Source organism: Tachypleus tridentatus, chromosome 12, assembly GCF_004210375.1.
Source record: "Tachypleus tridentatus isolate NWPU-2018 chromosome 12, ASM421037v1, whole genome shotgun sequence".
Classification (NCBI taxonomy): domain Eukaryota; kingdom Metazoa; phylum Arthropoda; class Merostomata; order Xiphosura; family Limulidae; genus Tachypleus; species Tachypleus tridentatus.
The window spans coordinates 23,475,000-23,501,499 of record NC_134836.1 but is presented as its reverse complement, the minus strand read 5'-3'; the positions used below and the strand labels follow the sequence as shown (position 1 = coordinate 23,501,499).

Here is a 26,500-nt window from a genome sequence, read left to right as displayed (position 1 = left end):
AAATGGATCTGAAGAGTGCATAAAAACTCTGTGCACAGATAATGGTGGAGAATATACATCAAATGAGTTCCAGCAATATTTGAGTCAAGAGGCATTCATCCTGAGATGCCAGTAGCATATTGTCCAGAACAAAATGGTGTTGCTGAAAGAAGGAACAGAACTCTTGTGGAATCAGCAAGAATAATGCTGTCACATGCTAAGTTACCAAGAATGTACTGGGTAGAAGCTGTAGCTACTGCAGTGTATGGGGGTAACAGAGTATCCACATCAGCAATAAAAGATGGTAGTATGCCATATGAGAGATGGTATGGGAAGAAACCAGATGTAGAACACATAAAAGTGTTCAGATGTCTTGCATATGCACATGTGCCAGATGTGTCAAGACAGAAATTGGATATGATAACTGCACCAAGGGATATCGACTGTATGATGAAAAATCCAGAAAGATTTTCATACGGCGAGATGTTATCTTTAATGAAACAGAAGTTGGTCAAGAGCCTGTGACAAATGAGTATATCTCATCAAGTGAACAGATAGTGAACCAAGAAACAGAAGTTAAAGCTAAAGATAAAGCTGAACAACCACGAAGAAACAGGAAACCCCCCATTTGCTATGGATATGATGAGTATGCTGATATGGCAGCAGCAAATAAATCAGTTTGTCACACTGCAAACGTATGCAGTATGCTAGAGCCAAGCACATGAAGTGAAGCAATGTCAAGTGACAATGCAAAAGAGTGGAAGTCAGCCACAGATCTGGAATTTGAGTCTTCACAAGAAAATGACACCTGGGATATGGTGGAATTACCAGCTGGAAGAAAACCTATAGGTTGTAAGTGGGTGTTCAAAGTTAAGTATGGAAATACTGTAAATGTAGAGAGGTTCAAGAGTAGGCTGGTGGCCAAAGGTTACTCGAAGAATTATGGTCTGGATTACGAGGAAACCTTCTCCCCAGTGGTGCGCTATGCATCAATTCACTCCTTGCTTGCATTTGCTGTGCAGAACAACTTGAAAATTCACCAGATGGATGTCATAACTGCATTTCTGAATGGAAATCTGGATGAAGAGATATACATGGAACAACCAGAAGGCTACGCTGTTTCAGGGAAGGAAAACCTTGTGTGTAAACTGAAAAAATCACTGTATGGATTAAAACAGTCACCACACTGTTGAAACAAATCATTTCATGAACAAATGATGAAATTGGAATTTGTTCAGAGTTCAGCAGATCCATGTGTTTACATACGGAAGGGTGAAAAATCTAGCAATAGTTGCAGTATATGTGGATGACATTATTTTGGTTGCTGATAGTGATGATGAAATAAACACTATAAAGGAAGCACTGAAGGAAAAATTCCGCATGAAAGACCTTGGAAAGCTCCATTACATCGTTGTACTCAGTGTTGTTCAGGATGAAAAGAATGGCTGTGTATGGTTAAATCAAAGGCAGTATATCCAAACTATGCTGGTGAAATTTGGAATGACTGAGTGTAAGGCAGTTGGAACTCCATCAGATGTAAACGTGAAACTGCAAAAGGATGATGGTGTTAGCACTCAGGTTGACTGTAGTTTGTACCAGTCGTTGGTAGGCAGCCTTCTGTATGCTGCAATGGGAACAAGACCAGATATTGTATATGCAGTGGGACCAATATCGAAATATTGTGCTCAGCCCAACACAGCACATTTGACAGAAGCAAAAAGAATCCTACATTACTTGAAAGGAACAGCTGATCTTAGTCTTAAGTTTAAAAAGGTACCAGGAGACTTCATTACTGGTTACTCAGAAGCAGATTTTGCTGGAGACCTGGATGATAGGAAGTCCACATCAGGAAATATCTTCATTCAAGCAGGAGCAGCTGTAAGTTGGATTAGCAAAAAGCAATCCACGGTGGCCCTGTCCACCTCAGAGGCAGAGTATATAGCCTTGAGTCTTGCAGCACAGGAAACAGTATGGTTGAAAAGACTACTGCAAGAAATAGGTTCCGAAGTTGATGACCCTGTACGTATTATGGAAGATAACCAAGGAACAATCGCCATGGCACAGAATCCAGTGGGTCATGCAAGAACAAAATACATTGATATTCGTTCCCACTTCATTCGCCAATGTGTGCAGAACAGATCAGTAAAACTAGACTATTGTCCCACAAACAGTATGACTGATAATATTCTTACAAAGCCACTTGCTAGAAATGCATTTGAAAGGTTCAGAAATAATGTTGGACTGGCACTAATGGATAAATGAACCAGATAAAGTGACGATTATAATAACAGCTTGACAGTAATTGTAAGTTTGTGTGAAACTTAAAATTAAGTGGGAGTGTTAAGAATATTGAGATAAGTGCTGTCACCTGTAGGAGAACATTATTATTATTATTTTTTGTACATGTGCTCTCAATGAATAAACATGTATCAACACAGACTAGAAGGTAGGCAGCTAGTCAACACCACCCACCACTAACTCTTGGATTACTCTTTACCAATTAATAGTGGGATTGGCTATCACATTATAGTGCCTCCATAGCTGCTCAGGAAGAGATTCAAACATGTGACCCTCAGATTGTATGTGCTAACCACCAGGCTATGCCAGGCCCTGCCAACTGTTAGGATACTGTTGTGTTACTGTTATAATATATCGACAGCCTCAAAGTGTGGAGTTTTTTGTTTTTTTTTTCTTGGTGGCTGTAACAGGAAACAACTCACATGACATTATATCCATAATCTGGTTTGAATTATTTTATTGAAAGTGTAATTTAATTCAAACAGTTCTTAATACTTCCTTCTGAAGCGACTTTCACCATATCTAAAGAGAAGTTTTTATAAATTAGAAATTAATTGCAGAAATCATAGATACAGATACTTACCTCGACAAATTTCACAGCACTGCCCTGGAACTTTGATTCTTAACACACAGTTTAACTCTGGGCAGGCTTCCTCCACACAGTGAACATTTCCATTCTATAAGATAAATAAAAACAAAAGGAATACAGGTATAAGTATCAGCAAAAAAAATATTATATTATTTATTGCAAGTGTATAAATATATCAGATGTTTTAGAAATAGTTGTCCTAATATAATTAATGAACATACAAGAAATTATGCAATAATAAAACTGAGCATATACTAATGTTGTTTAATATGCCAGTAATTGGAGAAATAATATATTATAAATAATTACATGATCAAATAGCAACATGAATAAACATAAATTATATAACAGAAAGAATACTGTTTGAAAACATCTTTAAATAAATAAATAAATATTAAATCAAAGAACTTTTCAAATATACTGAAATCAAATGATACTGGAAAAATATAAATATTTTTTTCTATAAAAACAATAAGTAAAACAAAAATTTGGGTCAAATTAGGAATAATTGTGAATAAAAAGCTCAGTAAAGTTAACAAAAGGAAACAGGTCCCCACTGGTTCAATAATAACTTTATAAAATGTAACATTTTCACCAGGAAATACATGTCACAGCTACAATTAATGGGTTAAATGTTGAAATCTAAGGTTTGATTCCCCACATAAGACAAATTACAAAAAACTTTGTACTAAAATAACAACAAAAAACTGAAAGAAAATTCTTTAACCTTCGATCTGCATATTAGGTAAATATGCAATACCATGTAAAATAAACAAACAATGGACTGATGAGGACACAAGAAAGTGTTGAAAGTTATATTTATGTATATATTGAGGAGCAAAAAGCACAGTGCTTTCTCTGCCCATAACAGCCATTTTTACAAATATATTTTTCTCTGCAAGCAAGTTTTCTTGTCATTACAGACAGCAAAAAATAAAAAAGACATAAATTAAAATCATTTTCTGACATTTGTGATATGTGTGTGTTTGAGATATATTTTCTTCTTTTTTTTAAAGACAAAGACTAACAAAAAAAACAAAGTAGTTCTTGTTTCTTCATATTCTTGGTTGTAACAGTCCTACAAGAAATTCTCTCAAGCTACAAGACAAAGATGAAAGAAAAGATTGTACTCTTTCTTAATGTTTTTATTCCATTTAACTACATCATCAGAGTTGTCACAAGTAAAATGAAGATCAAGAAATAACTGGTTCTAACAGATTTATTGAGCTGCTTGACCAAAAGCTCAGTTTTCAGTCTCAATTCGGGATTACAAGTTTCAATATGATTACAAGTTAACCATAAGGTATGGATCCAAGAAAAGCATCCAGACTAGAGAGAACAATATATGTTACAACAATTATTACAAAGATGTAAGGTTACAATGTAATGTGTAAATTTGCCTGTTTTTATATGGAAAATAGATTAATTTCTAAATTTCATTATCCAGGTCACAAAAGCTAAGTTTGAAGGAAATAATGGTCATTTTCTGTACTTTTACAACATGAGCAATTAAGAAATAACACGTACTACCAAGGAATAAAATTTGTGTTGTATAGTGTTATCAAGGAAACTTTGAAAAAATTAATTCATCGATATGCAAATATCAAACCAAAAGTTCTAATTTATAAAATAAAATAACATAATTAAAGTGCATTAATAGGAATTAAAGCTCATCATACAACATCATGATTAATAATCAATAAGATAGCAGAGGACAAACTGGTTCTCATATTGTAAGTCTTTTTGCATCCTTTATGTTATCTTTTCCATAACATAGAAAAAGTTCAAATGATACAATACTTGAAATGGATAATTTCACAGTAGCTTTTCACTGTAATTTCTAATTAAAAACCTAATTAGTAATTAATTAATCTATAAATGTACTAAAGGAGTGTGATTATTGGCAAACTTAATTAATATGAACATCAAGAAATGGTGCTTTTTAAAATATTTTAAACAAAATAAGAATCAGCTGGTATTATAGAGTAGGTATATACCTATCATATTGTAGCTTATAACAAAATTTGAACATGATATGAATGTAGGATTTCATTAAAAATAAAAAAAAATTATTTGTGTGTGTTGATTCTATTCTACAACTCTCTACTACTGCAATAAAATAGCATGTTATATATCAGTTTCGGATGTTTTGTTTGGTTTGTTTTGAATTTTGAGCAAAGCTACTTGAGGGCTATCTGTGCTAGCCGTCCCTAATTTAGCAGTGTAAGACTAGAGGGAAGGCAGCTAGTTATCATCACTCACTGCCAACTCTTGGGGTATTCTTTTACCAATTAATAGTTGGATTGACTGTCACATTATAATGTCCCAAGACTGAAAGGCGAGCATGTTTGATGTGACGGGGATTCGAGTGCCTTAACCAATGGCCATGCCGGGCCAGGTTTGTATGTTGTAACTTCTTTTAATGTTACCTAATTATGTTTAATTCAGCTAAATTAAGAGTTTAAAAACATTTACATTTGTCACTTGGTATTTCCTTTGTATACTTTTTCCAAATGAAAACATTTCTGAGTGGACAATTTTGTTAAAAGTGTTCTATACAAAATTTTACTTAAATTTTTTAACATTTTAAATTTTAAAGGCCTAAATTAAAATGTACATTTCTTTATGCACAAAACTAATGAGAAATAGTTGTGTGCATAAAGAAATAAGATGCTAAATCTACAACAGATGGTAATGTGTAACACTAGTTAAACATTAAGAAAGAATAGTAACCTTAACACTCTACAAGAATGTGTTTTTATGAGTATTACTCACTGTACAAATGCAATTTCGGCAAAGATCAGGTGCAAAGTGTTTTCTATTTTCATATTCAGTATTCTCAAAAAAACAGGAATCACAAATAGGACAACAAGAATATGGTTTTGGATGCGAACAAGAGTGCTGACACGGTGACTTGCTACAAATTATTTCAGATTGCTGAAAGGAGAAAAATAAAATATAGACAAACCAAACACTCTGGGTACATTTCCTAATCAATAATTCATGCTTTTACATTGCTTTTCATTTATTCATTGGTGAAAAAAAAAACATATTTTTCTTTAATTTACACATTATTCCTTAATGACCCATTTATAACAGTTTTTAAGTAAATAACTTAGTCTTAAGATTACATTATTAACTTATTCTTAATAAAAAATATTCTATCAGAAACCATATATTCAAGAAATTACCTGCATTGGAATTAATACCTTTACAGTCTCTCAAGCATATTAAAACTTTACCAATCACGTTATTTATTCTCTTTAAAACATTTTAATTCCTAGTTTTATTACTTTTTGATTACATTACTATTCTCTTCAAACATAAATCACCTTTGTACACAAATTACAATCTATCTATAAATCTACTACACATTAAAAACAAATGTACAGAAAGACAACCTGGAAGGACAACCAAATTATAGATCTTCACACTACATGAGATCTAACGACAAACAAGAACTTTATTGCAGTGTTTCAACAGTACACAAACACTTTGAAAATATTTACCACACAGGTACATTCTTCACATATATTTTTAGGATTAATAAAATGGTCTCCATTCTTGTAATTTACACCATTCTCAACACAACCTAGAAAAGACAAATAGAATTATACATGAATTAAAATATTCAAACAACTTTTTAAACGTAATCATTACAGACGTTAAATTAATAAACATATATATATATTTTATAGATTAATCAATGAACATAGTTCTCTCATTTAAAAATAATAATAACACCTCATAAACAAATATATCTTCATATTTTAATGTTATTCAGCAAATGCAGATCATATTTTACTCATATAAAATTACCAATTACTTTTTCAAAGCAGTGAAATAATTAAGATATGCTAAATTACATAAGACGTACAGTCTTTGGTTACAATTCAAAATGCAACTAAGCATTTTCTTCTGATTGTTTTGAAGAAATATATGTCAATTCTGATAAATATATGACCATGGTGCAGAACATCTACACAGTGCCATGGTACTTATACTTGCTCTGACAACTAAGCTAATATGAGAGATAATAATAACCAATTCTCCTAATTCCAGGATAACTTGATTCCCATAGCAAAAAACAAAACAAAAAAGGGCAGCATAGCAAAACTCAAACTATACAATTTTGTTTGAAAAACTAATAAAACACATCTAACTATACATAATTTGTTGTTTTAACTCAAAATCAAGCTGAAATAAAAACAAATTAAACAAAAAAATGCTGCATCAACTGAAAAATCCCAAGGTACAAGTTAGAATGACAGTGATCAGTGTGATCACTGAAGCATGAAATGCATAACTGCAAATAAATGACCTTAATACTGTCATGTGAAGCTTTAATTTCTATATACATACATATATATATTTTACATCCATCATTGTTAACAAACAAGGTGCTCTTGTTTAACACTAATGATTTCTACAGACATTCCTGCATATATTCTTAAAGGGTACTGTTTGTCTACAGTATAAAAACAACTTTTGTATTCAAAATGTACAGATTATCAAACAAAAAAAAAATTCCTTAACTGAAGTTGATACAAAGTATGATGTTAATATACAATAAATTCAGATTATGCTACAGAATTCTATATTTTATAATTAATTTCAGTAAGTTTAATTAATAATTTTGTTATTGGACACATTATGTATTTTAGTTTTCTGAAAATACACTACAAGTAATATCACACCATCACACAAACTATGCAGTTTCCAAATTATAACTACCACTGTATGCATACAAACATCAAATATTTCACCAGAAGGATGAATAGCCAAAATTAATTACAATTAACAGTTATAATATTATTAATATTTTGTCTGATGAATTATGTTTAGTTTTAAATAAGCATAGAAATATCTCATCAGCAATACAGATACATAATTAATTTATTCGATTTTAACTGTTTATTTCAAAATACAAACTTCTAAGTTACAGAAGAAGCAGCTCCTCAACAGTTACTACAAATGTTAATAATCTATATCTAGAATATTACAGTTTCTAGAGAACTAGGTTTAATCCAAGCAGGTGATGATATAAGCAAAAGGTTATTTTTATTACACACCAAATCAAACAGAAAGTAATGTGAATATTGTACCAAAACTCAACCAAACTATGTGAAATTAAACAACCTCTGACATAAAATACCAACTTATTTGTTTAAATATTGCAAATTTATCAGTTGGATCACTAGTATTAGAACAAAGAATAAGACAGATGGGAATTCCAATGTTGCTTTAAACAATGATTGATTAGTAATAACAGTAATCAATAATATTATAAATAACAGGTTAAAACCATATCTATAATCTTCACAAAATAGAGAAAATTCAGTTTTTTTTTAATACACATTTAATAAAATAAATGGAATATGTGTTATATTTACACCAAAAACAGTTAGTGTGAAAGATAATCATGTGATCATTATTTGAATTTCCTTACCTGCACAGGTTGGACAACACTGTCCTTCAGGTACCACTGTGTTTATACAGTCTGGTGTGTCACAAACAATAGAAGAACAAGTTACGGTGCCATCCTGTCGCATTGAATTAAAGATTACATACATAGAGAAATATTCAAGTTAATATCAAGGGTATTCACACCTCTATGAACAATCTATTACTGCTCTCTCTGGAATGAATATTGTTACTAATTTTATCATCACTGTTTTCAAACTTCTTTATAACTTACAAAAGGATCTTGCACCTACTGAAACCTTCTATTTGTATCCAGATGAAATTACTAAACCTTTAGGCTTAAAACAAGTTTCAAGAACAGTTTTGTATCTTTTGAAATACAATGAAATTAAACCCTACAAGTGAAACAACAGGCAAGGGAAATATGTTCAGGAATTTAGAAGATAATATCTATATTACATACTTTCAGTTTCATGATATGCCACCAAGTTTGCTGACTGAGCAGCTGCAGGCTACTAACTTAAAAAAAAATTATTATTCACAGAAAAGCAAGTCAAGAGTAGTAACAGTTTTGTTTGTTGTTTTTTAAATTAATTTTGCACAAAGCTACACAAGGGTTATCTGCATTAGCCATCAGTAATTTAGCAGTGTAACACAAAAGAGCTAGTCATCACCACCCACTGCCTACTCTTGGGTTACTCTTTCACCAATGAATTGTGGGATTGACTGTAACATTATAACACCCCATGACTGAAAGGGCAAGCATGTTTGGTGTGATGGGGATTCAAACCCACGACTCTCAGATTGTGAGTCAAGTGTTGCAAGTTCTAAGAATGAAAGGTTGTCCTAAAAAGTGTAGGTGTTTTTTAATATCCTGCACCTGTAGAAATGGCATATATAATTTTTTCATTGAACAAAGGAATTTTGTTCACTGGAACTTATTACAAATTGAGCACCCTAACCACTTCACCATGCTAAGCTGAGTGGTAACAGGCTAGTGTAGAGTCTAAGAATTAAACTTAACATCTTACTTTAATTAAAATAGATGGTGCAAGTGTTTTACCCAATCACAGACCACTTTACATTTTAAAACTGTGATAGATATGCTGCTGAGCAAAGAAGACATGCATACAAGCTTGAGTATTATAAAATAGTCTTTTTTAATAGGTTAAACTTTTTTTTCTTTTTCCAATATATAGCTTAAATTGTACTTTTCCCTTGCACTGAGAGCAAGACTTAAACACATGTGGCCTGTATAAATGATACATCATAAACCTAATTTAACACCTTGCTGCAAAATTATGGTCTTTGTATATTAAACCTGGGCTAAGCTAATTCTGATAAAGTAGCTTTAATACAATTATAAGTGGAGCCTACAGAGGTAGTTTTTAATTAAATTTCATCTGGTGTCCAGACTTTTAGGTAGTATTTGGTGATGGCTGTATTACTAGAAAGGAAAACTAAATGGGTAAAATATAGAAAGGTCTAAAAAATCAAAATAAGAAATATAAAAATGAATACATTCAAGGTTCCAGATGAAACAAAACAAATAACCCTGATTGTGCATTAAAAGACATATAAAGAAAAGCATTATGAATGTCTATTTTTGATATTAACTGTTTCTGAATAAAGGCATGGCACAATCCCACAACTCCTGTAACTTGAATGTACAGAAAAAAAAAAAAAATAAGTGAGAACTGAACAAATTAATAACTGCATGCTAAAAACATCATTCTGAAAAGGAAACTAAAATATATAATACTTTGGAGAATATATAAAGTATATTTATGTTTTCAAATTTAAATTTCTTTAATTGTTTAATAATTTGTAACAATATATTAATACAATTGCATGAATATGAAACTACTTTGCTTCTTACAACACTAAAGTCACAAGGTCTCAGTGTAATAATTAATGAAAACAACAAAAGCATATAGCTAACTTAAATTAACAAAACAGTAGAGGGGCTTAACTTGGACCTCAGTGGGGATCCTTTAACTTAAAATTTAAAATACTTGGTTAGTTATGGCAAAACAATTCCCTTGAACTTTCTAGAACTAGAAAGTTAAGAGGATCAAACTTAAAACCACCTTTTATTTCAATATGCTTATTTTTTACATACTCTTGTTTTTATTATTTGTTTATTAAAGATTTATTTTATCAAGTTAAGTGTTTTCTTCTCAATCTATTTTTAACAAACAACTACTTTAGGTTTTAGTTGTGCACTTCATCAAATATGTTCCTTTCTCCATTTCTTAAAACATGCAAACTAAACAGCAACAAAATAATTTGAACAAAGCAGACCTTACAAATACATTCTTGACAAGGGTGTTCTAGAAACATCTGCCCCTCTCTGTATTCCTTTCCTTGATATATACAGTCTGAGCATTGAGGACAACAGTGACTAGGATTGATAACAGGGTGTGGGCAATCAGGACATTCTAATTTTGTGCAGTGGACATTACCTTTCTGAAACCAAACAAAATATTATGTCTCTGATATCTTAGTTTATTTTTTATAAAAAATAGCTGTGTTAATTATATCAAAATAATTACACTATGAAAACAATAAAGAGAGGTTACACCCTAGAACCTAATTATTTCTTTTATTGGTATGTGATTTTGATTTTTCACAGATGTTTTGTGATGAAAAATGACAATTTCAAACTTGGTTGCTAAAACACTTGACCAGATTAGGCTGACATTAATACTGTTATGTTTCAATAAACAAACATATTATACAGTTTACAGCTGTATAAATCACAAATGCACAGTGTAAATTATAGCTTTGGAAATTATGACTTATGAGGGAGAAATGAATAGACTTCCATCATATTTTTTGTTCTTAAACTAATGACCCATTTCTGCACATATGTATGCAAACATTATCAAACATTCATTCAATAATTTCATTTCTATAATTTTCATCTCAAACTTAAATTTACTAAAACATAATATTCTACCCACACAATAGAAAAGTATACAACCTTATAACCCAAGTGTTTTTAAAAAGTGAATCTTTCTTCATAAGGGAGTCTTCTCCTGATGAGTGAAGGTCTGCCTTTTAAAAGTGCTTGGAATAAATTATTTTTCTATTTAATTTTTACTGTAAATACACTTCATTTCTGTTTCTTACTGATATTTCTAGAATCTTAACCTAAAACAGGCTCTAACTACTGATTAGAACATGCCTTGTTTTTAAAGACATTCAAACATATTTTCTAAAAACATTACACATAACTTTTATAAGAATACTCTTTCTTGATACTAGTAATTGCAGTTATAAATAAAGTGTATACTCTTGGTAAATGCTGTGTAGTGCTGTTACAACTTGAATATCTTCTAAATATAATATGGTATTCTAAACTACCAGTAACAGGTTCTGAAAACATTCACAGCAATAATGTCTAATGGTTTGCTTTATACAGCTCATAGTACTAGTGCAGGAAAAGATTTGGTTTGAATTTTGCATAAAGCTAACACAAGGACTATCTGTGCTAGATGTCTCCAAGTTAGCAGTGAAAGACTAGAGAAAAAGCAGCTAGTCATTATCACCCACCACCATCAAATCTTGGGCTAATCTTTTGCTAATGAATAGTTGGATTGGCCATGACTTATAATGCCTCTACGACAGAAATGGCAAGCATGTTTCATGGAAAAGGGATTCGAAACTGCAACCCTAAGATTACAAGTCTAGCACCCTAGTCACCTGCCCATGCCAAGCTGCAGGAAAAGGAGATTTTGAAAATGGTAAGTTGAATAAATACAAAAACAAGAAACATACTTTGAAGAATTATAAACTGTAAAAATAATAAAGATAAGTTCTGCTCGGTAGTATGGTGAAGTCTAATGAACAACACAAATATATAGGCATATATTATTATTTTATATATGTAACACTAATAAAAAAGGAAAAATACTTACAAGTCATTAACTCTTAAGCACAAGCTAGCTAATGTTTCTAGTCTAAAACTAAAATTAGTCAGAACAAAAAAATAATTTAGTAAAAACAGAGAGACTAGCAGTAGAAATTAAAGATAATATTAAAACAAGTAACTAAACAAAAATAAAATAACAAAACTAATTCCCTTAATCATCTAATAATAAAATAGTATATTAAGTAGATACAACTTGTTAGGGTTAACTTAATGTCAGTGCATTAAGAACTCTGATATATCAGAATATTTATAAATATTTTCATTGTAAGCAACTTATAAATTAGAATTCAAATTGACAATTCTGTCAGACATGTTCATATGAGACATGTAACTTACAACACACAAACATTTCTGACATCTTTGAGCAGATGTGAATTCTTCTCCATCCTCATACTTTACACCTTCATAAACACATGGGCCTTCACATACAGGACAACACTCATTAGGTGGGGTAAACTGAAGAGGACAGGAGAGGTGTGGGCATCTCTCTGGTTCACAAGACACATTACCAGCCTAAAATGAACATTTCCAAAATAATACATGTTATCATTAACATTCTGAACAATAAACTTAAAAATTAATTTACAGTGTTTTTATAAATGTTGTAAGGAAAACAAACTTTTTATTATAATGGAGCTTGTGATTTATATGTCAAAAACTCTTACCTCATAAACTATCACTCCAATCATAAATGGATAATATTTTTAAAAGTTGGAAATACTTTTATAACTGAGTAATAAATAAAACAACTGAAATTTCCATAAAAATGATGTTTCAGATTTAACCAATAAAACGTTTTAAAAAAGAAGTATGTTTAAAGTACAAAACAACAAAATACAAACTTGAAAAAAGTTTATTTGTTTTTCTTTAGTGAAAACCTCATGAGTGTTGCAATGGAAAAGAATTTGGTTTGGTTTGTATTGAATTTCACGCAAAGCTACTTGAGAGCTATCTGAGCTAGCCATCCCTAATTTAGCAGTGTAAAACTAGAGGGCAGGCAGCTAGTCATCACCACCCACTGCCAGCTCTTGGGCTACTCTTTTACTAACAAATAGTGGGAATGACCGTCACATTATAATGCCTCCATGGCTGAAAGGGCAAGCATGTTTGGTGTGACGGGGATTCAAAGCCACGACCATCAGATTATGTGTTGAGTGCCTTAACCACCTGGCCATGCTGTGCTAAAACAGAATAGGAAGGCACTTTCATTGATAACTGTGTCTACAATGAAACACTTCAATAATATCTACTCTGTCATGTAATACTCTGATGACTGCATATTTTAAAGTTGAAAGTTCAATAAAATCCTTTTTATCATGCATAGAGAAAATTATTGAATGTGAAGTATGAGTAAACTGCTGTAGAACTGTCACACAATTCCAGAAAAGACCAAAGACCCTATAGCCTTTTGCCCAGAACTCCTTTTAAAATTTCACTGTTGAAATGGGACAACACAATCACAGATTTGTAACTAATCTTATTTACACAATTTCATAGATTACAATCAAGTGACAGTTCTAGGTCTTCTAACTGATGCTTGGTATGTAAAAGCCAAAATTGGGTGGGGATGGAAACTATTTTTTTTTGTAAAAGGTGGGATAGACCATCAGTCACATGCTCTACTTTTAAAATAGTTTAATAATTTGAATAATATTACTTGCTTCATAACTAAGTGTAATAAATAAATAATGATCCTGGATGTTTGGTTGCTTGAATCAATAATTAACAAGTACTTAACTTCAAATTGCACTCCTTGTGTTCCCCAAAGAGATCATTACAAGTAAAAGAGAATTATACACCAGAGAAAAAACATTCATAATATTTTATATATTTGCAGTGTAAAAGAAAAACAAACTGAAACTCATGTTTGATTCCAACAATATGAACATAAGGAACTACCACTGCTCACAACTTTAAAAAAATAGTACTCATTTGGAAATCTAGCAAAGAATTCAAACAGTAGACTTGCTCAAATTGTAAACAAGAGGGAACCCTCAATAGGCATGGCTGTAATTAGATCTCAAATCAGTCAAGAAGTGGAATTAAAAGCTAAAAGTTTGTACTTGAAAAAAAAGAACAATTCTATGAGCCAATGTGCTGCAGATAAAAGTAACTTATTAGCAAATGTTAAGGTGTTAACTCTTTAACAAATTTGTATAGCATTCATGAGACATATTAAAGGTTTAGAGCTGAAATTAAATGAGAGGAAATATATTGTGAAAAAACTATAATTTACCACACTGGCACCTAACTAGTGATTATCCCATGACACTAAAACTAGGCCTGAACACAGGCCTTGTTTGTGAAAGGGAAAAAATATAATAGTTTGAGTTCTTAAATATTGACTTATTAGCAAATGCTTAGCAGCTAACCCTTTATGGCATATGACAGGCTCTCAAGTTCAATGACAAGGTTAGGAAATACATCACAAAAAAATAAAATTCACTACAGTTCTATAAAGACTAAGTCATAAGAGGATTGAATAGAGAAATCTAGACCTAACTGAACACCAGAAGGTTTAACATTCTCAACATACTCATCCTTAACAAATGTATAACTTGTAAGTTATGCTGCAATAAAATACTAAGGTTTGATTAAAATAAGCATCTTGTAAGTAAAAGACTTTGTACTGTAAAAGCCTGAAGTTTCTTCCTTCACGTTCTTATCTGCTTGTGCTACAGGAGACCAGGATTAAGCACTGGTATTATATGTCTTTCAGGAGAAAAAAGAATGAAGTTGCTTAATTAAGATACTTCAAAGATAATTGAGATATTTTCAATAGTAAGGTTTTATTAATGTAATCATCTCAACTGAAACAATCAATAAAAACCAAGTTTCACAATATATGGTCTAACATATAAAACACGGTAAAATGTGATTAAAAAAATACTCCGTCAAAAGCAAATTGACTAACCCCAGTTTTTCATTTTTAAGCTAATATTTAAAGAATAAAAATATTTATACATATATTATTCTTAGCACTTTAAAAAAAGTAGTAGTTTTCATACCATTAGTAACAGTAACAATACTAATAAAAACAATATTAAATTGATACTATTGGTCACTTCTCAAGATGCTTTTTATTTTTACAATTTAGTTTTCACCTGGTGATTGAGTTTTTGAGTATATGTATTTATTTAGAACTGCAATTTTAATTACATATAATTTTTTAAGTCTTTTGTTTCATAATTCTTATACTTATGGATGCTGATCTCATAATAACAAAATGTGTCCTTAATATACAAAATTACCATACAACATAATAATACAATCACATAGATACTTCAATAAAAGAAGTTTAAAGTGTAAGAATAAAAACTACTACTAGTGTATACAAAATATAAGCATGTGTGTGGAATCAGATAAAGTGACATTGGTTGGCAGTTTATTTTACTACGGTCCATGTGAAAACAACTGTAATAGTTCAGAACGTACCTGGCATCTACACTTACTGCAGGAAGTTTGAGGATCTTCAAATGTTTCTCCATGCGACCACCTTTGTTCATAAAACAGACAATCATAGCACTCTGGACAACAACGGCCAAGAGCAGGATACTGGCATGCTACAAAAGGGCAAGCTTTCCTATGGCACTCAACTTTCTCGTTCTGTCAACAATAAATTTTTAAAAAGTCAAATAATAAGACAAATGATCACCACACAATTTATTAGTAGTAGTATATTAAAACTGGGTTATCAAAACTGAGACGTTTTAAAAACTAATTATTTCTCATCCAACAGGGTAATTAATGTATGTCAAGATACCACATTCCAATATATAAATTTTCTAACATGTGTATGGTGACTATAAAGGAAATCCCAAGTTTTAAATGATTATATCTTTAATAACCATTTATTAAAAACTAAACTGAATGTTTTAGTTATTATTATTCAGTCAATATTGTACATAAGATAGGGTGGGTTTAAAACAATACTTAAATTACTTTTCTAGCAAACAAGCATAGTTCTCTTCACTCTCTCTCTGGCCCTTTCAACAATACAAAATGGGTGGTTTGAATGAAATATATTTCTCTTTTCAGAATTGTTGTCTGTCTGTGCAATTCAAATAATGAGTTTTACTTAACTGGCTAAAGGGAACTTTTAAAGAATCCTCATTTTTGCACAAGCAGTCTAAGAGCATTAAAAATTAGTTTGTTAAAAAAGGCTCCTTCTGGTTGTTCATTTGTACCTATAAATACATAGTAGAAGTTGAGCAGAATACCCAAAACCTACCTGAGAAACATTCTTTTGAAGCAGCAAGTAGACAAGGTATGTGTGATAACTTATCTATCATAAACACAGTGTGGAAAAAACAAAACCACTAAAGTTCAGAGCTTATTTCTTTAGATGTGTGTAGCATTAAAAAGGATACAACCCACAAATCTAACTTGACATTGCAATGGGTTTTGACCAGGTTGATAATTAGTGACACATGGCTAGAAAGCACTCTTTGGACAGACAGTCCCTTCTTAGATATGTTAATTTAAGAGATATTGTCATCTACACCCATTAAAACTCACACACAGTTCATCAGCACTTTATTGGCTATCCTTACTTGTTTGAAGCTATTAATAAAACTAGCTGTACCCAGACTATTTTAATAACTTTGGTCCATTATGAGAAAAATGTTGACAAACCACGATATGTTAAACCTGGATGAGCAATACACTGAAATCTTTACCATCTAAGTGTATAAGACAAACCTTGAGATTTATTATCCTCTAGAATATACTTTCAATGAAATATAATTATAAGCAATCATTCATAAAGAATGTTGCAAAGATATTACTATACTGCTCATTTACACTGTGTTACAACTTCTGAGGACTTAAAAAAAACACTTTCTTTTGAGCTTATTCAATCTAGTATTGTCATCAAGAAGACAAATGGATGATTAAAAAATAGGCAGATCTGCACTTTTACCAAATTCAATCCAAGTATTTAACCAGGATCTGTAAAGTTTCAAAGCCAAGAGCACAGGCTTAAATGAGGTAATGCTCCTTCTGCCAGGTATAGAAGTAACATTATTTTACATATTTCTACAAGTTCACTATTTTTAATGGCACAGCCAAATAACATAAATTTCTACAGATGAACATCCTTCTTATTAACAATAACAATAACTTATTAAAGAATATTATGAAGATTATGTTCCAGATTCTAAACATCCCAAACATGAACCTGATTAAGTATAATCAGTAATACAGTTTCTATACAAAGTAAAACAATAAGATGTCCTCAAACCCAATTCATAATTCTTTACATGTTTAGAGTTCCAATCAATAAACACTATCAGAGGGGCTGTTTTTTTCAAATACCATTACTGCACACACTGCTACTTGTCCACATTTAAAAGTAGAATTTTTCAATGACTTTTTTTATGAACAGCCAAAGCAGTCTTATTTTTTTCTACTAATTTGAATACAGTTTATCTCCAAACAGTGGAGTTAATGCTAAAAAACAATAAGTAGTATGTTGTTTCCTTAACTTGTTGAGGCTGAAAAAACAAGTGCTGAACAACAACAACAACTTATAAAAACATTAAAATCTATTCAGTGTGATGAAATGTCATTTAAAGCAAAATATCAAGAAGGTATCTTAATGGGCATGTATTGAATTTGTCAATCTTAGCTAACTGTAACATGTGACAGCATTCAAATGTCTTGTTGTGTAGTGCACATTTCAGTGTATTTTTTGTTTAGAAAGTAGAAAAAGTTAAGTAAAACCCAACACATAAAAACATCTGATTCTCAGCAATATAATCCTAAGAATAATGAAAAACACTGAATTTATAAACAATCCCTTTTCTCTACTCTTAAACTCCAGCACTAAAAATATACCTTGCCACAGTTCTATGAAAAAAATAATACAGCATAACATATCTGAATTTTAGTGTACAAAATTCTTGCTGTTGAATAAGAAAAAAACAAACAAACAAAGCTACAGATATCTTCCTGGTATAAGATTTCACAAGCAAACATAACAGCAGGTTTAGAAAGGAATTTATTATATATCATCTTTTTTGTTGCTATATTACTTTATAATCACATAATTTCCTATTATTATCAGATAACTTATTTTAAACAGACACAAATTTTAACATAACACCATCACTTAAATGGGTGAAATAAAAACCCTATAACCCAAGCACTTTCAATAGGTGGACCTTTCTTCTTCAGAGGTAAACTGACTCCCAATTTGAAGAAAGGTCTATCTTTCAAAAGTACTTCACTCGTGGTGTTTTTATTTCATCTCTGTCATTCTTGAACCTACATGTTTTTTTAACATCATGGATCACTTAAACAGATCAATTCTTGACATAAATTTAAAATTATTCTGGGAAGTTAACTGTATAAGAGAGACAAAATTAAGACAGATTACAATCCCCATACCCAAAATACTAGATAAAGTAATACTTAAATTGCATCAATCATCCTTTTAATATAGGACATCCTTATAAAGACTTCTACATCTCTGTGAATATTGTTGCTATGACAGAGACTCTGCCCATTAAAGTAATGGAACTCTCTTCCCAATATACATATAACCCTGGGTCCAATGAATAAACCTACTATATGTACAAATGCATATACATGTCAATAATTACATAATAAAAACATTTATATTTTATTATTTCATTCCTTCTAACTTTACTTTGTAATTGAAATATTTATTTCATAATACTGAATTTACTCGGTAATTCTACCTTCAAGAATAACAGAACAGTTATCATATTAAAATTGACATTAGAAACAGCAACATAACTGATACCTATTGTTATACATAAATTCTCATGTTACATTCTTATTTTGTTTCACTATAGCTATTGATACCATAATCTGATCTAGTTTATTTTATTTTTGAGAATCCATCTGATTCTGGTTATATAGCCATGGATCAATACAATAAGATATGATTAAATCTTACCAAGCAGAGACATTCCTTACAACTATCTGTAACATGTGGGAAGGTAGTACCATTTTCTTTCTGTTGGTTACCGTACATGCAAGCATCACGACACTCTGGACAACACTCTCCCTGTTCAGGATTAGTGCACCTTACTGGTGGACAAGGTTTAGCAGAACACTTCACAGTTCCTTTCTGAGAAAAACATGAAATAATATTTTCTACATGAAACAGGTTTATTTTTCCCATAACACTGCTTTTTAAATATACTAGCAACTCACTGACCTAAAGGCTTGTTTTATTACTACTAATATCTGTGAAATGTCAAATAAATTGGCTACTCTTATAATTCCAAAGTTTAATGCTCTAAAAAACTTGTCTAAAATACTACCACATACAGTGTAAATATATTAACAGATTTGTTTCACTTCTGGGTAGAGTTCATCCATAAATTCACATCTATTTATTTTGGAACAGGTTTCTAAATTTGGAAATTTATTTTCCTTTAAACTTGTTATTCTCATAAGAATTCTTACAATATTTATAAAATCATGTGCCTTTGCCACCAGAAGAAAGAGTTAATATCACCCACTAGATGACTGTCACAAATTAAAGATTGAAACCTGCAACACGTTTACACTAGCCATGTTGTGAAAAATACAATTTTATAACAGTTAAGACTCTACGGAGTGACCTAAAAGTCTGGAATCACATGTTATTTACATATTTTCTGAATTTCAGATAAATTACTGATTATAGTACTGTAAAAGCATGAGAAGGTTGAGTTAATCCTGCTGTTAAACCAAACTAATTTTGAATTACAAGAACAACCTGTGGATCACATACTGTAAAATTTGTTTGTCTATATGGCTCCAGATGTTTGACACCCTGTACAAACACAGGAGTCATTGGCAAAGGCTGTTCACATGCACTAGACAACAATACAGAAGTCTCTGTCTTGAAACAAGACCAAAAGGTTCACAAAGATAAACTTCTAGTCATAATTTCCTTTGAACTGTCATTCATGCTCTTACATATAAACACATTCAAGTCAAGTCATCAAGTGTCTATGGATTTCTGTGTGACATAACTGATGAAATGGGTGATCGAAAAACACTCATCCTCACACGCTGGGTGGATTATGGACACAAAGCAAAGAGGAGTAGTGTACTTTTGACATGACATCTGTATAAAAGAGCCTTTTGCAATGGAAATTACCCTGTAAGGCCATTGTCAAGATGCATGATAATCATACAATGCATGACTGGACATGGCAACATGATCTGTAATAACATACTGAGGCTCACATTAGCTTTTAAGTTACTGAACAGCCTATCAGATACTTTAACTTAGGATCTACTGACCTCGTTAAGGTGCACCTGCTGAGGCAAAATTCTAATTAATGAGTTAATTTGGGAGATCTTAATCACAATTTAAACAGTTAAGAATTTTCCCTGCCTTTTACCTATCGATTTTACCTATCCAGAGACTGAGATGTGCATTGACAGTCACACCATGTTAGATGCTCAGCAACAAACACCAAAATAGGCAAATTGATACACAAATATAACTTTATGATACCAGTGTTACGTATATTCTCCTTTATGGAATAGTCATGAAAATTTACAATATAAATTTGAAAGAATGCCAACTCATTTTAAGGAAAATACCTGCAGATAATTTTTAATGTTATCATCATAAATTCTATGTAGTGTAAGATAACTTAAAACATTAAATATGGCAAGAAGATTATAGAGGTATTTAGAATATGCTTTGAGAAACCCACCAACATGATTTTTATATCAAATGATAATACAGATATAACCAGGAAAGAGAAAATGAGAATGACCTACAGAAACATTACATAGAAGGAAGCTAAATTCTATTAATATGACATTTAGAAACCTGAACAGACCAGCAGAAGGGCAATGCAGAGAGGTAAAGTGGTTGCTTCAGTACTAATATGTGTTGATGAAATATAGTTCTGAGTTTATTCAGTATACTTACAAAACAATTTAAATCTGGAAAGAAAGAAGTTTATATTTACATTCAGAGTGTTTATAAAGACAACGTAGGTTATCACTGCATAATCACATTCATTTATCTATTCTAACAAACAAACAAATAAACTATAGTTGGAGAGAATCAATCCAAAATCAATGTCGAATAGCAAATAATTTTACTCACTTCAAAAAATAATTAGTGGACAAAATTAAAGGATTATATATACAGATAGATAGATAAAAAAACACACTAGAATCCAGAATCCCTCAAGAGACAATGTAGAAAATATATACACACATACACAATCTCCTGTGCACCAGATACTAACTTGTGTCCACCAGACATTATCTTGTGCTTATACCTCATGAGTATGAGATAGCATTTGGTGCATGTGAGGTAATACCTGGTGAGCACCAGGTAGCATCCGATATACACTAAATAGAATCCATAAGGTGTGAAATACTAGCTGGTAAACAAAACATTGTATTTAGTACACACCATGTAGAAGCTGGAAAATACAATAAAACATCTCATGCTCACAACAGTACTGATGAGCACAAGATAGCATGTATATGTATATTTATTTTCACAATGTCTCTTTAGGGATATCATGAAAAAAAAAGTTTTATGATTCATACACAATTTGCATAATTGTGGAGCATTACACAAAATGAAAGTGACCAAACGTGTATTAATTCATCGGCCCTTTAATTACACTCAGTTTTATTCAAGTCACATGAGAGCTCACAACATTTAAGACCCTTTACAGTGGCAAATGTTTTGTCCAGCAATCTTTTATGACATAAGATAAAAAATAACGTGATAAGAAAAAGTTACTCCAAAGTTCCTTTTTATCTAAAAATTCTGTACATATAAAGATTTGTGTAAATTCTCTGTTTATTAAAAATTTTGGAAAAAAAACTTACAAAACACAAACACTGTTGACATTTATTATGAGGATTTTCAAATTTTACTCCACTTGTATACTTATTTCCTTCAAAAAGACACCCTGTAAGATAAATACAGATTGTTAGAAATACTGATGAATAGTAGTGTAGATCTCTAAATACGAAAGTTATTATTGTAGTTCACTACCATCATTATGTTTTATTTTCTTAATTACTCTACAGTCATTACAAAACAAGAAGAATTATTAGCAAAAAATCCAAAAATTATGAGAGAAAAGGTGAAAGCCTTAAATAGGATTAATGTGAGACCAATACTTTGTACTTCTCTAGAATAGCATCAAGTCATCAAATCTTACAATGAAAACTATCGTTTTATATTAGGTTCAATTTTTGTATAATTTTACATGTTTAGATTACTGAAAATAAAATGGCTTTACACAAGAAAAAGCTATATGGCAAAATATTGATTTCAATTTGAGAAAAGAACAAATATATGTTAAATGGGATTTCAAATGAATGAAGGATATTAATATTTAAAACATAAATTCTAACTCACAATCAACTAAAAATTATGCAACATGGCAAAATATTCATTACTGTACGTGCTTCGTATACTCCAAATTATGACAAAAATATACAGTCCTTTGTGAAGTTTACAGGTAGGTTTTTTTTAATTTATTAAAGGTGATATTTTTCAGAAGATTGCAGAAATGAACTGAATTCTGTCTGTAACAAGAAAACGTTAAAAATTTGTTAGAAAGCATCTTCTTTTTTGCTGAGTTAGTTTTGTAACGTTGCTCCTGACGAAGAAATGTCAATTTTATAAATCACTCTTGTTGTATGTCTTGTATTGTAATAATATGAGTTATTACTATATAGTATGGAAGAAAGATAAGGTGAAACTTACCATTATTACATTCAAGACAACAACCATTTGAAACTGGATGCTGACATGAAACTGGTTGGCATGGACGTTTCTTACAAAAAATGTTTCCATCTTTGCAAGTGCACTGATTACATACATTTGATGAATCACGAAATGTCTGGCCATTGGATATAGCTCGATTAAGGTAAAAACAATCTGAAAAAAGAAACGATAGTTACAGAGTGCTTAATATGAAATTGTGAATATTATAGAATAATGTTGTTGTTTTTTTAAATCAGTCAAATTTTTACATAAGCAGATAAATAATATTCAATACTAAAACTTTCAGTAAGTTAAAGAAATTAATTTTTTGTTAATACAACATACACTTAAAAATTTTAATTTCTTTTCACAGTATGTAAGCTCTACTTGTAGGTCATGTACTTCACAGTGGCAGATTTATGTGTGTGTTTGGGGAAGGGGAGGACCAGCCATCCCCATTTTATATTATTTAAAAGCAATTATGTTACATCTTTGAAAATTATTAAATAACACATTTATATAGTGCAAATGAATACATGTTAATGAAGTTAAATAACCAAAATCACAAGAAAGTACTGTGTTAAAAACAGAAAATCCAAACCTCTGACACATATTCTACACTCCCAAGGATTATGCAGTAAAATATGTTGAAACATACGGAATGTATGAAACTGTCTCCAGTCTTATCAGGTTTTTTTGGTTTTTTTTACCCTGTAGAGTAAGTTATTTGCATTTTATTGTAATTTTCAGACTGGAAACAGTCTCATTTTAAGAAATATGTAATGATGGTTGGTTGTTTTGTATTTATTGGCACAATGCAACAAGACTTATCTGTGGCAAACAACCAGTAAAAATTGTAAAAGTTGAATTTTTTATAAAATATAAAAATAAATCGAGTTAAAACTAAATAATGCCAAGAAATATAGATAAAAGATTTAAATGTAATTAAGAAAGCCAATGGCTAGTAAAAATTTAAAACAGCAGTCAAGTTGGACAGTGTGACCATTGACAAAGACATCATCCAATCTCAGGGCTAAATTAAGAGGAAACATATGTCTAAAATGGTGCCATCACGCTGAGTTGTAACAACAGAAAATTGTGGTCCATTGTGACTTGAGTGTTGCAAAGGCTGATCATTAGTCGATCAGTCCATGATAAAAGAAAACAACAGGTTAAAAAACTGTAGAAATGTGTAGCCTAGCCAGGACAACTTCCTTCCATAGATCCTTACAAAAGCAAGATGGCTAAAATGGAAAAGGTTTGATCTGAAAAATCTTATTATGACATTGCCCATGCCAAGTCAACTGCTAACTGACATGAAGCCAAACCTTCAATACAGGACAGGTAAGGCTGTGACCAAACCAGAGAAGATGGATATGGCTATGGCATCATTGAGCTCATTCCCAGGAATACCAATGTAATCAAGTATCCAGAAAATTGGATACTAATGAAAGATAGATAAAAATGGGTCAGTCACTGTTGAATATTGATGGGAAAAAACTAATGTGAACTGATTCCAGGGCCAGTACAGAGCTAAGAGGGTCAGTGTAAATAGTACAATCAGAGAGAAATAGCATTCAATTTAGCAGTGAATATAGAAACTGTAGAGAGGATCCTGTGAGTAACTAACAAACTACAGCAAAACAAGGCAGTATACAGTCACCTGATTTCAAAACATTTGTGTAAATAGGAATAAAAGAATAGTAATAAACCATGGTGGAATGGGCTGATCACTGGGAGAGCAATGTTATACAACTGGATCTGAAGGCCAAAAGAAAAAACTTCAGACCATCAATTCTGAAAGGGCATTGCCCACCAAGAAGGAAAGACACAACCCCAGGTGGGATACTATGGTAAGGAGTGAATTTTGATTGCATATCATAGAGAAAGTTGCAAATGAATAAGGTGAAGAGGAAGTTCCTGGGACTTGATGTAGAAACTTTAGACTAGAAAGCCTCCATAAAGAGAGCTGAAGCCCCATATAGTGAATGGGATGAGGTCCAGCATTTTCACATCTGAAGTCCTGTCAGAACCTTAGACCAAAGACTCATAGCCTAGTTTAGATCAAATGAGGGCATGATTAATCCTAAGCAAAAAATATCAATTCTCCTCCCCCCCTCATAGGTGGAAGAGAAGACACTTGACACACAGCTGTTGAATGTGAGAAATAAAAGTAAGTGTAAGATCAAAGATAAGCCCCAAGAACTTGGCCTTAGGGACAACTGGAAGAACAATATCACAAATATGCAGCTCAAGATTGGAGTGTAGACCATGTTTGTTGCAAAGCTGCATGCAAACGGTTTTGGGGTAAAAAAAAAAAGGATAAAATAGTTTGTTGTGGTTCACTTCAACAAGTGATTGAAGGCAGCCTGAAACTGCCATTCAATAAACCTCACATTAAAAAACCAAGATGTGGAACTCACTAACGTACTAACAGTAAGAAGAACTTGTGTAGTGATAGCATTAATCTTAATACTGAAAAGTATGACACTCAAGACACAGTCCTGAGGGACTCCTAGGTCCTACATAAAGAATGGGAAAGAATCAAACCACCTATCCAGCAATGAGTAAATGGCCATGCAACCCATACGAGTGTATGTCCTGTGAAATGCTGAACTTCCACATAAGAGAACATCTTTTTTTCCATGTATTTTGACCTTGAGAATGCTTCTCTGATCAAAGTTTTGAGTCAAATCAAGTGGTCCACAGTACACCATTGTCAATGAAACCCACACTGATCAATCAAGAGAAGATTGTTTCATGAAAGTAATCAAATAAGATGATCATTAACCATCCTCTCTAGGACCCCACAGAGACAACTAGTCCAAGCAATTGGACAATAATTAGAAGGAATCTTGGAATCTTTCCCAGGCTTAGAGAAACGGAGGACTATAGATTGGCACCAAGTATTAAAAAAAATATTTTCCTGTCAGATCTGATCAAAAACAACTAGAAGAGTAACAAGAGAAGCTAGATAGAGATGGTACAACATCTTATAGTGAAAAAAAATCAGGTCCAGTTGTTATGTTGCCAAACTGATGAAGAACAAGCTTCAATTCCACCAGTGTAAAGGAGCTCTGACCAAGGCTTGATTGCCAAGAATGCAGTGAAAGAGACAAATGTGCTGGAAAGATTAGCAAAGTTCTCACTGCGAGTATCAACAATGCCCTGTACATTAGCAACTTTCTAGCCATTTGAGAGCAAAATGGAAAGAGGATGAGAAAATACCTTCCATTGACCTTATAAATCTTATCCCGTATGCCTTTGGAACAGGCGGTAGAAAATATGCCAGTTGTGAGCTTAATCCAAGATTATTTTAGCTATGACACTTGACCTGCTAAACATGTGCATGGGCTTGCTAGAAGTGTCCATATCAACAAGTTCAAATAGTTTTATACCTGCTAAATATGTTTTTCAAACAGTTATCTGCATTCTTCATTCATCATGAATTGGGTAATGATTCAGAATGAGAGTGGACAAACACACAGTAAATGTATTAGCAAGACCCACAACAAATTATTAACAATAATACATTGTGCTATAAAGAAAA

General features: G+C 31.7%; 1 protein-coding gene across 1 annotated transcript in view; it reads right to left on the bottom strand.

Annotated features, from left to right (window-relative positions):
* Positions 1-26,500, bottom strand: part of LOC143235197 (kielin/chordin-like protein) — a 114,537-nt gene that overhangs the window by 22,054 nt on the left and 65,983 nt on the right. Inside the window, 10 exon segments of the mRNA XM_076473127.1 lie at positions 2,861-2,954; positions 5,642-5,803; positions 6,376-6,458; positions 8,316-8,409; positions 10,595-10,759; positions 12,564-12,740; positions 15,663-15,833; positions 19,153-19,326; positions 22,062-22,144; positions 22,951-23,124. Coding sequence (XP_076329242.1) covers positions 2,861-2,954; positions 5,642-5,803; positions 6,376-6,458; positions 8,316-8,409; positions 10,595-10,759; positions 12,564-12,740; positions 15,663-15,833; positions 19,153-19,326; positions 22,062-22,144; positions 22,951-23,124 — 1,377 coding nt within the window.